The following is a 12,240-nucleotide window of genomic DNA, read 5'->3' as shown; positions in this document are numbered from 1 at the left end:
AAGCACGAAGCTACATGAGCTGGGGTTCAAGTCATCAAAGGCAGACACGTCCTTGTCTTTCTATAATAAAGGGGGATTCATCGTCTTTATACTTGTTTATGTAGATGATATTATTGTTGCTAGCTCAAAATAGGAGGTTGTACCGCCCTGTTAAAGGACCTCAATGAAGATTTTGCATTGAAAGACCTTGGAGAACTACATTACTTTCTCAGCATAGAGGTAAATAGAGCTCATAATGGCATTATATTGACACAAGAAAAGTATACAAATGATGTGTTACAACAGGTTGAGAAATTGTCTCTTCATGAAGGTAATTTACTTGGACCGAATGATGCTACAAACTATAGAAGTATTGTAGGAGCTTTACAGTATCTGACCTTGACTAGACCGATATATCATACTTAATTAATAATATATCATACTTAATTAATAAGGTTTGTTAGTTCTTACACGCACCTACTACTGTTCATTAGATGGCTGTGAAGAGAATTCATAGGTATCTCAAGTACACGATCAAGATTGGTTTAAAGATTTGCAAGTCCTCCTCATTATTGGTGAGTGCCTTTTCAGATGCTGATTGGGAAGGTTGCTTAGATGACAAGCGATCCACTAGAGGATTTGCAGTGTTCTTGGGAGCCAATCTAGTTTCTTGGAGTGCTCAAAAAATAGGCAACAGTGTTAAGATCAAGTACTGAAGCTAAATATAAAGCAGTAGCTAATGCAACTGCAGAGATAATGTGGATACAGATTTTGTTGTACGAGTTGGGTATAGATGTGCCAAGAGCAGCCAAGCTATGGTGTAACAATATTGGAGCCAAGTATCTTTCTGCAAATCCAGTCTTCCATGCACGAACCAAACATATAGAAGTTGATTATCACTTTGTAAGAGAGAGGGTAGCTAAGAAGCTACTTGACATTGAGTATATATCTACAAAGGAACAGGTGGAGTGTTTAAGAACAATCTTAACTTAGAAAGGTCAGATTGAGAGGGAGTGTTAGAGATAAGAGTTTGAATGTAATCAAAACAAGAAATCTAGTGAGATGTCTTTAGCCGAGTAGTCATTGTAGTTTTGGTTAAGCTGTCGTAACAGATATATGTTTGTAGATTGGTTTAGCTAAAGATATTTCCTAGTGACCCTATATATTGTAATTTCCTTTGTGCCGATTGTGCACAACATATTAACACGAAACCGTCGCACCCTTGGCTCTGGGGCGTCGTTCCACGCAGCGCAAGCGCCTCTCTTTACTGCCGCTCGTCGACGGCAGCGAGGATCTGCTGCGCGTAGTCCCGCGCGCGCGATTTTCCCTTTGGCGCCAGGGCTGCGCGCCCCTTCTCCCCTAAATCCCCTACTCCCCCATCCTCTTTTTCCCCCCCTCCAGGCCTCCACCCGAAATCAGCAAGAGAAAACCCTGCTCCAGCATGCGACAGCAAGAGAAGCAGGCGGCGGCTGCGGCTCGAGAGCTGCTGAAGGCGGATTCGTCTCGACAACGGAGAGCAACCGGGGCACAATCACGGAAGGCACCGGCGGTGCGGAAAGTAACGGCGGCACCGCCGATGCGGAAGTCCACCGGGGAAGATTCGGCAGCCTAGATGAGGAAGTTCGCCGAGGGAGCTGCGGCTGCGCCGGAGCAAGTGAGTTCTGGCCGCGCGGCACCTCCGTTGGAGCAGATGGACGTGGGTGGATCTGGTGGTGCTTCACCGACTTCCTTCGCCAACGGGAGCTACTTCTTCAACGGCCTCGGCAGCTTCTTCGCCAGCACTGGTGAAAGCTCCATGCCTCAACCATGGATGCTACCTCAAGCTTCAGATCCGGCAACATGGTAAATCACTAATTCTCAAATTTGCTCATTCGAACCAGTGAAGATGGGAGGTTTGCTTGTCCAGATAGTGGCAATTGATATAGATATTTTGAACAATGTGATGTCTGAGATATTTGTTCAGTACATTAGTGATAGTTCTGGCTTACTGTGCAATTGAAAGTTTCCCCATGCTTGCTGATCAGTAGCAAAATGTCTTCTTTTGTTTCAAGTTATAAATGTATGTTTGTTTAGAAGTCATGGTTGAAAAATCATTATCAAGTACATTATCTGTTGGATGAAGTGATAGTTGCTCAGTAGATTTGTTAGATCCGTCTTGCTGTTTATTGTTCAGATAATGACAATTGATACTTGCAGGCATGTTTATCAGTCGTGGTTTTCAGAAATTTATTGATGTCTTTGTCAGTACATAGCAGATTGGGTAGTCTTGTATGCCATTGATATATACAGTCATGTTTATCAGTCATGTATGCCACTCAGTTAGATGAAGGGATAGTTAATCAAATATGTTTGTGCTAATGGTATAGCATATAATCAATTACCTTTACCATGTTTACTAGTCACTGATTGTTTTTCTCATCTAGTGGTTGAAAAAATAAAATGGATAGGTTGTGGTCTTGCTGAACAATGTGAAATTTTGCAGGGATAAAAATCCTACACCTCCCGGTGGTTTCACAAACTTTATCCAGCCTCATTTATCTCAAAATTTTTATTTTGTTAGGGGTCATGCTCATTTTGCCCCATTCAAACCGTCGTGCACTATGGAAGATACACCATCAGAAAAAGAACTAGCCACTCTACTTTCATGAATAGAAAAAAATAAGTATGTTACTGTTGACATAGGGGATAATTTAGAGTTACCTAGGACTGAGAAGCGAATCCTTTGGACACAAGAAGAAGATGCCCGGGTGGTGAGTTTTCATTGCATTTGTCATGCTAATTTCTATTTGATAAAGGCAGGTTGAACAATGAAAAGCATTCTTAACTTGATAATTTTACAGATGAGCTCGTGGCTGTACAATTCAACTAACTCAAGCATCGGTGCTAATAGGAAGAATGAACAGTATTGGCATGATGTTGCTAACACCTACAATGAGACTACCCCAAATCATAGGAGAAGAAATGCAAAGCAAGCGAAGGACCGTTGGCATAAGGTTAATAAGTGGACTGACCTCTTCCATAGTGCTTGGTTGAAGGCTCAAAGGGTTTTTACTAGTGGTTATAATGATCAAATGTGGATTGGTAAGACCCATGTTTTCCATGTAGAAGACAACAAACAGTCTCATTTAGAGTTGGATCTATGCTTATTTTCATCTCATTTCTATTTCTTATTTGCATTTAGAGTTGGACCTTTTTTTTTGTCATTTGAACTATGTTGTGGTGAACTGAATGGTTGTGGGAATGGCAGAAGTCATGTGTGAACTGAATGGGAGTGGGAATGGCAGAAGTGATGTGTGAACTGAAATGCATTGTGTGTATCCTGTGTGAATGGCAGAAGTCATGTGTGAACTGAAATGACTACATGCATTCTAGCCACTACTATGCGTTAAAGATGACTGTATGCAGATGTACAAATACATGATGACCTCTATATTTGTTCAACCAAATATATCTCTATTTCATTTTTTTGCTCAATGGCGACCGGTGAGTTGGTTGCACATGAAGAGGAGGAAGTTGCGTAGGCGCTAGAAGAGCAGGAGGCTGCGCAGGAAGAGTAGGAAGTTCTGGCGCCTGCTCATGAAGATCAGGAGGCTACCGAGGATTTCCTTGCCGAGGATGAAATAGAAATCGATCCAGCAAATATCTACACACTTGATGACTTCCTTGCCAAGGATGAAAAGTTAGAATCATTTCGGAGGAAGATTGGTGACAAGTTGAAGGCCAAAATTGAAGGAGCATCTTCTAAACCGCCTAATCATCGTCAGTGTCAAAGTGGACCTCAAAGGTATATACCTAGACATTGAGAAGCTGGTCATGATGAACTTGTTGCTAACTACTTTTCTGCAAATCCTATCTACACTGATGAGATGTTCCACAGAAGGTTTCGGATGACAAAGCCATTGATCCTTCGAATTGTTGGAGTTCTCAATGATTGGGATCCTTTTTTTTTACCCGAAGAGTGGATGCAACTGGAAGAGATGGCCACTCACCTCTTCAAAAGTGTACCGTGGCCATTCGAATGCTAGGATATGGCACGCCAGCTGACCAACTTGATGAGGTTTTGAAAATTGCTGCAAGCACGTCTTTGGAGTGCTTAGGGAAATTCGCTCAAGGAGTGATTGAATGTTTTGGTGGAGAGTACCTGCGAATTGATGAACTAGAACAAATTCTGCAACTAAATGAGGCTCGTGGCTTCCCAGGCATGATAGGAAGCATTGACTGTATGCATTGGGCGTGGAAGAATTGCCCAAAAGGTTGGGCTGACATGTTTACTTGTGGTGACAAGAAAATTCCTACTATAATCCTTGAAGCGGTAGCATCACCTGACCTTCGCATATGGCATGCGTTTTTTGTACCGCTGTGGCCTATAATGATATCGATGTGCTGAATAAGTCACCACTACTCATTGATGCGATAAAAGGAGAAGCTCCAAGAGTACAATTTGTTATAAATGGGATGTAATATGACACGGGGTACTATCTTGCTGACGGAATATATCCCAAGTGGGCAGCCTTTGTGAAGATAATATCATCAACTCAAATGGAGAAACACAAATTATATGCGCAACATTAAGAAGGGACAAGGAAGGATGTTGAGTGTGTGTTCGGCGTGTTGCAATCCCGATTTGATATTGTACGTCATCCAACACATATGTGGAAGAGGGATGATGTTGTTAACATAATGCAAGCTTGCGTCATCCTCCATAATATGATAGTTGAAGATGAAAAGAACTTGGTTAAAATTCCATTGGATTTAAATGAGAACCCAAGTGCAACTATATTCCTACCACCAGAAGTGAGTACGAATAATAATCCTAACCCATGCTTCGCATAGGTACTTAATAGAAACTCGCTATCCGTGCTCCTACACATAAGCATTCTACACATAAGCAACTCAAGAAGGATTTAGTTGAGCACATATGGCAACGTTATGGGCAAAACCAAAGTTAGACCTACATTGTAATGGTATTGCAACTTTACTAAATCATATCATGTATTTGGAGTACCTATTTTTTCAAAGACTTTAAGTAACTTAATTTAATATCATGCATTCTACCAATTGAGCACCAAAATGGCTACAAAGATCAAGTGTACACTTGATCACCATTTTAATGAATGAATTAAATAGCTTGCAGACAGCTAAATAGATGGCTCACTGTACAAGCTATCTTTTTAGCTGTCTGTGTCTAACATGGCAAATCAAATAGACAGCAGCTGTTATACATGCCCTAATTCTAAGTATTATGAAGGGCATAATAATTGTAATCATGAGTAAACATAGTACAATAATTTGAATGCAAACTTGTGTTCCCTCCTAAATTATTAGTCATTTTGGTTTTTTTGATATTCATAGATTTTGCTATAAATTATATTCATAGATTTTTGCTATGCACCTAGAGAGTACGTTAGCTCTCCCAGTTTTTAACAATTAAGATAGCAGGCCAAAATTATCATGTATGGCACTTCTTATATATCAATAACTAAGAACAACCCTACGGCACGATAATAATCAAGCAAGCAACGGTATAGCCAAATAAAGAAGGGTAATTACTAAACAACATCAACAGCAATGATTATAATTTATTTGCATGGAGGCTCTAATCCTCGCAAAGCATTTGCAACGGGAAAAGGAGCTCATCGAGATATAAATAAGATTGATGGCAGATGCATAAGACGTGGAAACAAATCAAAATTCATAGAAAACTCAATATATAACTCATGGGAAATATCGAAATTATCCCAGCAAGAGAAATTAACAATTGAACCTAGCTCATGGCAGGTGATGCTGTCTGCGCACAACTCTTCTTTTAAGCTCGTGCATGTGGTACGTTATTCCAACCAATATCTCACGCATCATTGCTTTATTTTACTTCAATAAAGTGACGTTTATCTTTACTTGGAATGAACGATCGTCTTCCCTCTCAGATTCAAGGGAAGACTGCGGCAGGCAGTGAGGGTTGCAGATGGGGCATTTGGACTGGCACTCCTCAAGCGACTTGTAACATACACGCTGGGGCGGTTTCTGACAGCAATAGCCATGGGGGATGAAATATGCCAGGACCATTGTCTGGGCACACCATCTCGATGCAAAATATTACGTGGAGCTTGTTCTCATCCGTTGACGTTGAGTTGCTTGTAGTAGCATTAGCACTTCTGACATCAAGTAGCTGAGTATGACCTAAATGAATATTGTATGTTTATTATCAGAATATATTGAGGAGAGATGAGTACTTATGACAGTTGTCTCAACGGTAGTCATAGAGAAATTTTCTGAAGCATCATATGTAAAAGTGCCATTGTAAGTAGTAATATCTATTTGAATGAAGATACTTAGTTGAATATCTTTATGTTCCATGTTGCGACAACAAGTAAATTAAGACACAATATTATATCTCTATTTACCAAAAGTACTAGAAATATATTGCAAAATTATGATGAGTTTGTAATGGTGGATCCTCGAACTAAGACCTCATGCAACAGCAAATAAATGCATATTCTCTGCTTGCTAGCCAGTTCAACCTCAAACCATTTATTCCTTATATGTTTATTGTGATTGTTACAAGTAGTTCTTTACATGTCTCAAACATCAAAACAATACGTGTTGGTAGAATTTAGAAAAGGAGCAATAACCCAAATTACGTCTCTATGCAATTAGGTCAAATTAACATTTTCTTAAAGATGTTCTCTACATATAAATATGTATTCGCATTTTACAAAATGTCTGAAAAAGATGTGTTTAATTTATTTATAGCTTCATTAAAATGTCTCAAGCAATGCCTTGATACATGGGACATCTTTTAAAGTGCCATGGGAAGTGTCTCTACGCACGAGCCATGCCTCCTCCCTTGCAGCTGTGCTGGGGTCGCTAATGGCGTTGTGGGCTTGTGGCTGCCCTGGTTGTTGCCATCTATACCTAATTTGTGGTTGGTGGCAACCACAAGACACTACCACATCTTCTTCCGGCCCCTCTTTCACCCCACCTATCCTATCCCTAACGATGCAAATCCTAATTAAGCCTCGCCCTGAGCCCTAAAAATGGCGCCGTCCAATCCTACACCAACGGTGACTTCATGCTGCGCCTGTGTCTCCGGGTACGCTTCGAAACACCACGAGGGAGTAGATGATGATCACGACGTACTGCAGGCTTCCGCCGCCCCTCATCTTGAAGTAGGTTAAGCCATTAACTAAGTGCAAGTTGAATGCTAAATGTGGAAACGTGTCTCAGCAAACAATTTGGAGTGAAATGTTGTGTGTAACCTTCTCTTGGTTGCATTCTTTTATATATGCCCATGATTGATTTCTTTTATATACGCCCAAGATTGATTTCAGTGAAGGAAGAGGCTAAACAACAGCCAATTTTGATTGAAATTAACCCCAGACAGCGAGATGCTTGCATGTGGTGTTGTGTGGATCAATGGATGTGCTGGGCTCGTGTGTGAAGCTGCTTGTTCTTCTGAAGCTCCAGGACTTGCATTTCAGTATTTTTTTTTAACAGATTTGATATTTCATTTGGTGTTTCGTGATTTTAATTTTACAGATTAATCAACTTCGTTATTGCCGTCTAGGAAATCATCATATCCTAGTGTTTGAAAGTGTAGTGTTGATTAGCATGTTGATCAGCTACTTGTAGGAAATTAGCAGGCTGTTACTGCTGTAATAGCAGCTTTTTAGTGTACGGAAGAACCGATGCTGATGTGTAATACAGTAGCTATTTATTTCTGTCCTTTTGTATTGTAACATGCAATGCAATGCATGTATGATGCTCAAAACATTCAGTTTTGGACACAGCAGGAGCCAGGAGGCCTATGCTTGCGGAGGATACGTTGAGCAAATGGTCGAATTGCCAGGAGACCAGCAAATAGCAGTGTTTGGCAATGTGAACGTCTTGTGGTGCATGCGTCCAGAGGATACGTTGAGCAAATGGTCGAATTGCATTTCATATTCCCTAATGGACGCAGTAACCGATTCACCTCATCAGTATGAGCTCTAGCGAGCTGCCACTGAAATATATTGAACGATCATAAAACATCCACTAAGAGCTTGTTTGGATAGAAGAGGATTGGAGTGAAACAAAGGGGGATTGAGGGCTCCTTTGGCAGGGCTCCTCGCGAGGGGCTCCTCGTGCGGAGCCGGAGCCGGAGCCGCGGAGCCACTTTTTTGGGCTCCTCCATGCAGGCCTAAAACGGCTCCGGCTCCTCCCAAATGTACCAAAAAATGGCTCCGCGGTCAATACCGTTTGGTGCGGCTCCGGCTCCTCCGTGCTTCGGTAAGCGCACGGAGCCGGAGCCGGAGCCCTGCCAAACTGGCCCTGAGTCTAAAATGAACTAATTTCCCCTCCAATCCCTCCCCCATTCCACTTCAATCCACTACTGTCCAAAAAGCCCTAAACGAGGCTTGGATTCCATTGCAGAGGCATTGAAACTCTCCATTCTAGACTTCCAAAATTGGAAAAGGATCCAGTAATAACATTGAGGTCTCTCAGAAGACAACACTACTAGAACTAGACAAAAATAGATGGAATCGCGTTGTTTAGTGAGGTACATCAACATCATGCAGAACAAAGCACCACTTCAGCAGCACCACTGATTATCTCCATAGAAATGTCTAGCCTGCATACAGAACAAATGAAATATAAGTACATCATATGTGGAACGAGTTTCTTTTAAAAACGCGAGAACAGCACTACAAAGTAGTTATGATCGGTCACATTTTTTTTTTGCAGGAGATCGGTCACATTTGGACTCATAACAGAACACTGCAACAACAATGAATTGCCTACAGAACACTACAGAGTAGCTAAGACAAGGAACTCCACTGAATCCATTATTGTTGAACAGGAAACATTCAAAATAATTTAAAGATTTATATAAACTGAAATCATGTCTAGAAGTAGAGAAGCAAGCAAAAAAAACTATGGTGAATTGGATAATATGTGCTCCATCATCAGGAACATAGAAGCATAATAACACTATCTAATTCCACAATTTGACTGACCAAATGTGCACATTGGGTGTGTTTGGTTGCCATCGTGGACAATTCACCCAACCAAACAAAAGGATCACTATTATTTTGAACCATTTCATACGTGAACCAAATGATACAAGCAACTAAACACAGTGAGAATGACAAGCCAGGCCTCCCAAACAACAAACATGATCAGGTTCCAGCAAACAATTTAGCAAGAACATGTACATCAGACCAATACTTAACAGGATATGAAGGATAGATAACTGTGTACCAGTTTCACTAAACCATTCTAAATGCAGCAGGTCTGGTGTATCAGTATCACTAAACAACCATTCTAATACTGCGGGTCTGGTAGAGTCTCCAGTTTTGAGTTAATAATCACATTGCAATCAACATTTGGCTGCAATCTTCATTTGGATCTTCATGCCAAAGAATTTAACACGGTAACTATTGGTCTCACTACATTCTAGCAATCCCCACATCTAAACTTCAGCAATCCCGCAGAGCAATCCGAGTAATCAAGCTGAAACCAAAAGAAAAATGAAGAAACAATTGACGTCTGATGTGCGGCTTTCCATCAGATCGATTCACCCTGTTTGTTGCTGTAACGTGCTGTTACTTGTTTCTTCTGAAAGGCAAAAAATCACTTATTGTTTCCACAATTTAACTGATCATGCATGTATGGATGATCTTGGATGGTGTGGTTCAACCAATTTGCTTGTACCATATGGTTCACTCCTGTTAGTAGAATAATATACTAAGTGGGGTTGCTTCATCATGCATGAGTTGGTACAATTCACCCAACCAAACAAATCACTATCATTTTGAACCATTTCATACATGAACCAGATGATACAAGCAACCAAACACACTCTGAATGACAAGCCAGGCCTCCCACACAACAAACATGATCAGGCTCCAGCAAACAATTTAGCAAGAACATGTTCATCAGACCAATACTTAACAGGATATGAAAGATGGATAACTGTGTATCAGTTGAACCATTCTAATGCAGGTCTGGTGTATCAGTATCACTAAAAAAACCATTCTAATACGGTAGGTCTGGTAGCGTCTCCAGTTTTGAGTTAATAATCACATCGCAATCAACATTTGGCTGCAACCTGCATTTGCAGAAACGAATCCTAGAGCCAAAGAATGAAACACGGTAACAATAACATTGGTCTCCCTAAATTCTAGCAATACCCGCAGTGTCATCTAAACTTCAGCAATCCCGCAGAGCAATCCAAGTAATCACGCAGTAGTACTGTAACAAGAAGAAAGATGCCAGGAGGAATTTCACCTTCAAGCTGAGGGGATCTCGACCTCGCCGTCGTCGATCTCCTGCTGCAGGTCCTTGGGGTCCTTGCCGTCGACGGTGCATCCGACGCTGACGCAGGTGCCGAGGATCTCCTTGACAGTGCCGGCCAACTCCTTGGCCATGGACCTAGACCTCATGGTCCTGGCGATCTCGATGACGTCGTCGAGGCTGATGTTACCACTGTGCTTGATGTTCTTGACCTTCTTCCTGTCCCTCTCCGGTTCCTTGAGCGCCTTTATGACGAGCGCGGCGGCGGAGGGCACAACGGAGACCTTGGCCTGGCGGTTCTGGACGGTGAGCTTGACGGTGACGCGGAGGCCCTTCCAGTCCTTGGCCGTCTCCTTGGCGATGTCCTCTCCGATCTTCTTCGGGGAGAGACCGAGCGGGCCGATCTTGGGCGCCAGCGACGACGCCGCGCCGACCTCGCCGCCCGTCACGCGGACGAAGACCTCCACCACCTGCGACGGGTCGAGCTTCGGCGGCATGGCTGCGACCGGCGGCGGCGAGGGTGTGGGTAGGGTTTGGGAGAGGGTGAGGAGTGGCGGCGGCGGGCGGGGCTAGGGTTTTTGGCAGGCCGCGTTGCGCGTGCTTTTATATAGCATGGCTTGCTTGCGCCTCCTGTGAGTGGTGGTTTGGGCCTTTCGGACACTTCGGAAGCCCACTTTAAACTCAGCTCGGCGTCTCTTTGGGCTTCATCGAGGTGGGCTAATGGGCCGGATCTCCAATTGCACGACGTTGGCCCGTTTCCTCTTTTTAGGCCCATGCAGATCCGGGGGAGAGAGAGAGCTTCGATGAGCCAAGCCTGCGCAATGTGTCCATTTCAGCTCTTGATTACTCATAGTCATCGGCGCTGATGATTGGTTGCATAATGCAGTCACATAGGTCGATGGTCTACTGATCGATCTGGCCGGTGAGGCGTAGGTCTCCTGACACATGCCATCGTTCGCGACTGCTACCGGCCCGCTGCCTCCTGTTCCCTGCTTTACCATCCGCTGTTCAGGTGGTTTCTTTCATCATCCAATGAACTGAAAGTGATAGCGATTATGAGATCTTGCGAACACGCTTGCCGCGAATATATGGTTGTTTCTTGCTTTACAATCGACTGTGGTCACTCACAAGAATCTGTAGTGCGTGGTTCTGTCTCGTCAAGCATGGCCAGTAGTACTAGTACCTCACTTGAAACGGCAATCTAGTAGTGCCTTCACATCAAGTGCTCCCCCCACTTCCCCACCGCCATGGTTCTCCAGCCTTGGAAGCAATGATGAGCCGCCGACGAGGAGGAGGACGATGACAGCCCGATTGGTTAGCAAGTAACATGGGAGCCGACGGAGGGTCCTTCTCTGTCCCTGACACTCCACCTCACACTGTGTTTGCTGCCTTGATTAGCGGGCGAATTAGTAGCACTTCATCTTTCTAATATGGCAGGCCACATTTAGCATGTGGGCGATTAGTTTGGGCTCTGAAAGTGTGCGAGGAACCTTCCAATCATCCATCCACTCCTGTAGTGTACTTGCTGATGAATCTATTCTTTTATTTTTCTTTTTTCGATGCATGTCTATTTCGCAGCTGCATTCAGTTCCTGCAGCTTCGTGGTCATCATTAACAAGACTGAACTGAAAGAGCACTAGAAAATCGACCGACAACCTGCCGTTGCATCACAGCAGGAAGCTCAGGGATGACTTCGCTCGCCACTGGATGATGTCAATCTTGCCTGGGCTGATACGATGCGAAGCAAGGTCGCTCTCCGTCTCGGCATCCAGAGGCGGCATCGAGAGTCGAGACCGCCACGGAAAGCCTGAACTTGCAGGTACACTTCGTTTTCAGGGGATTCTCCCTGCCCTCTGCATCGTCTCGCCTCGTCACGACATGGATCCTTCTAAGCGCCGCCTCCGATCCGTCGGTGCTCACCGGACGCCGCACTGGCGCCGCCACGTGTCCGTCCTCTCTTTCTGCAGTAGTAGGTGCTACATTTAGCCA

At 43.4% G+C, this 12,240-nt stretch overlaps 1 protein-coding gene across 1 annotated transcript; it reads right to left on the bottom strand.

Moving 5' to 3' along the window:
* Window positions 1-8,350: 8,350 nt before the first annotated feature.
* LOC101786514 (60S ribosomal protein L12-1) lies at window positions 8,351-10,835 on the bottom strand. The gene is made up of 2 exons (XM_004975391.3): window positions 10,246-10,835; window positions 8,351-8,587 (listed from the first exon to the last, which is right to left on the bottom strand). The coding sequence occupies exon 1, from the start codon at window positions 10,746-10,748 to the stop codon at window positions 10,248-10,250; it is 501 nt and encodes a 166-aa protein (XP_004975448.1). The 5' UTR covers window positions 10,749-10,835; the 3' UTR covers window positions 8,351-8,587; window positions 10,246-10,247.
* Window positions 10,836-12,240: the final 1,405 nt, after the last annotated feature.

This window comes from Setaria italica, chromosome VII (genome assembly GCF_000263155.2).
Source record: "Setaria italica strain Yugu1 chromosome VII, Setaria_italica_v2.0, whole genome shotgun sequence".
In the NCBI taxonomy this organism is placed as follows: Eukaryota; Viridiplantae; Streptophyta; class Magnoliopsida; order Poales; family Poaceae; genus Setaria; species Setaria italica.
The sequence above is the reverse complement of the archived record's forward strand: the minus strand, read 5'-3'. Positions and strand labels throughout refer to the sequence as shown.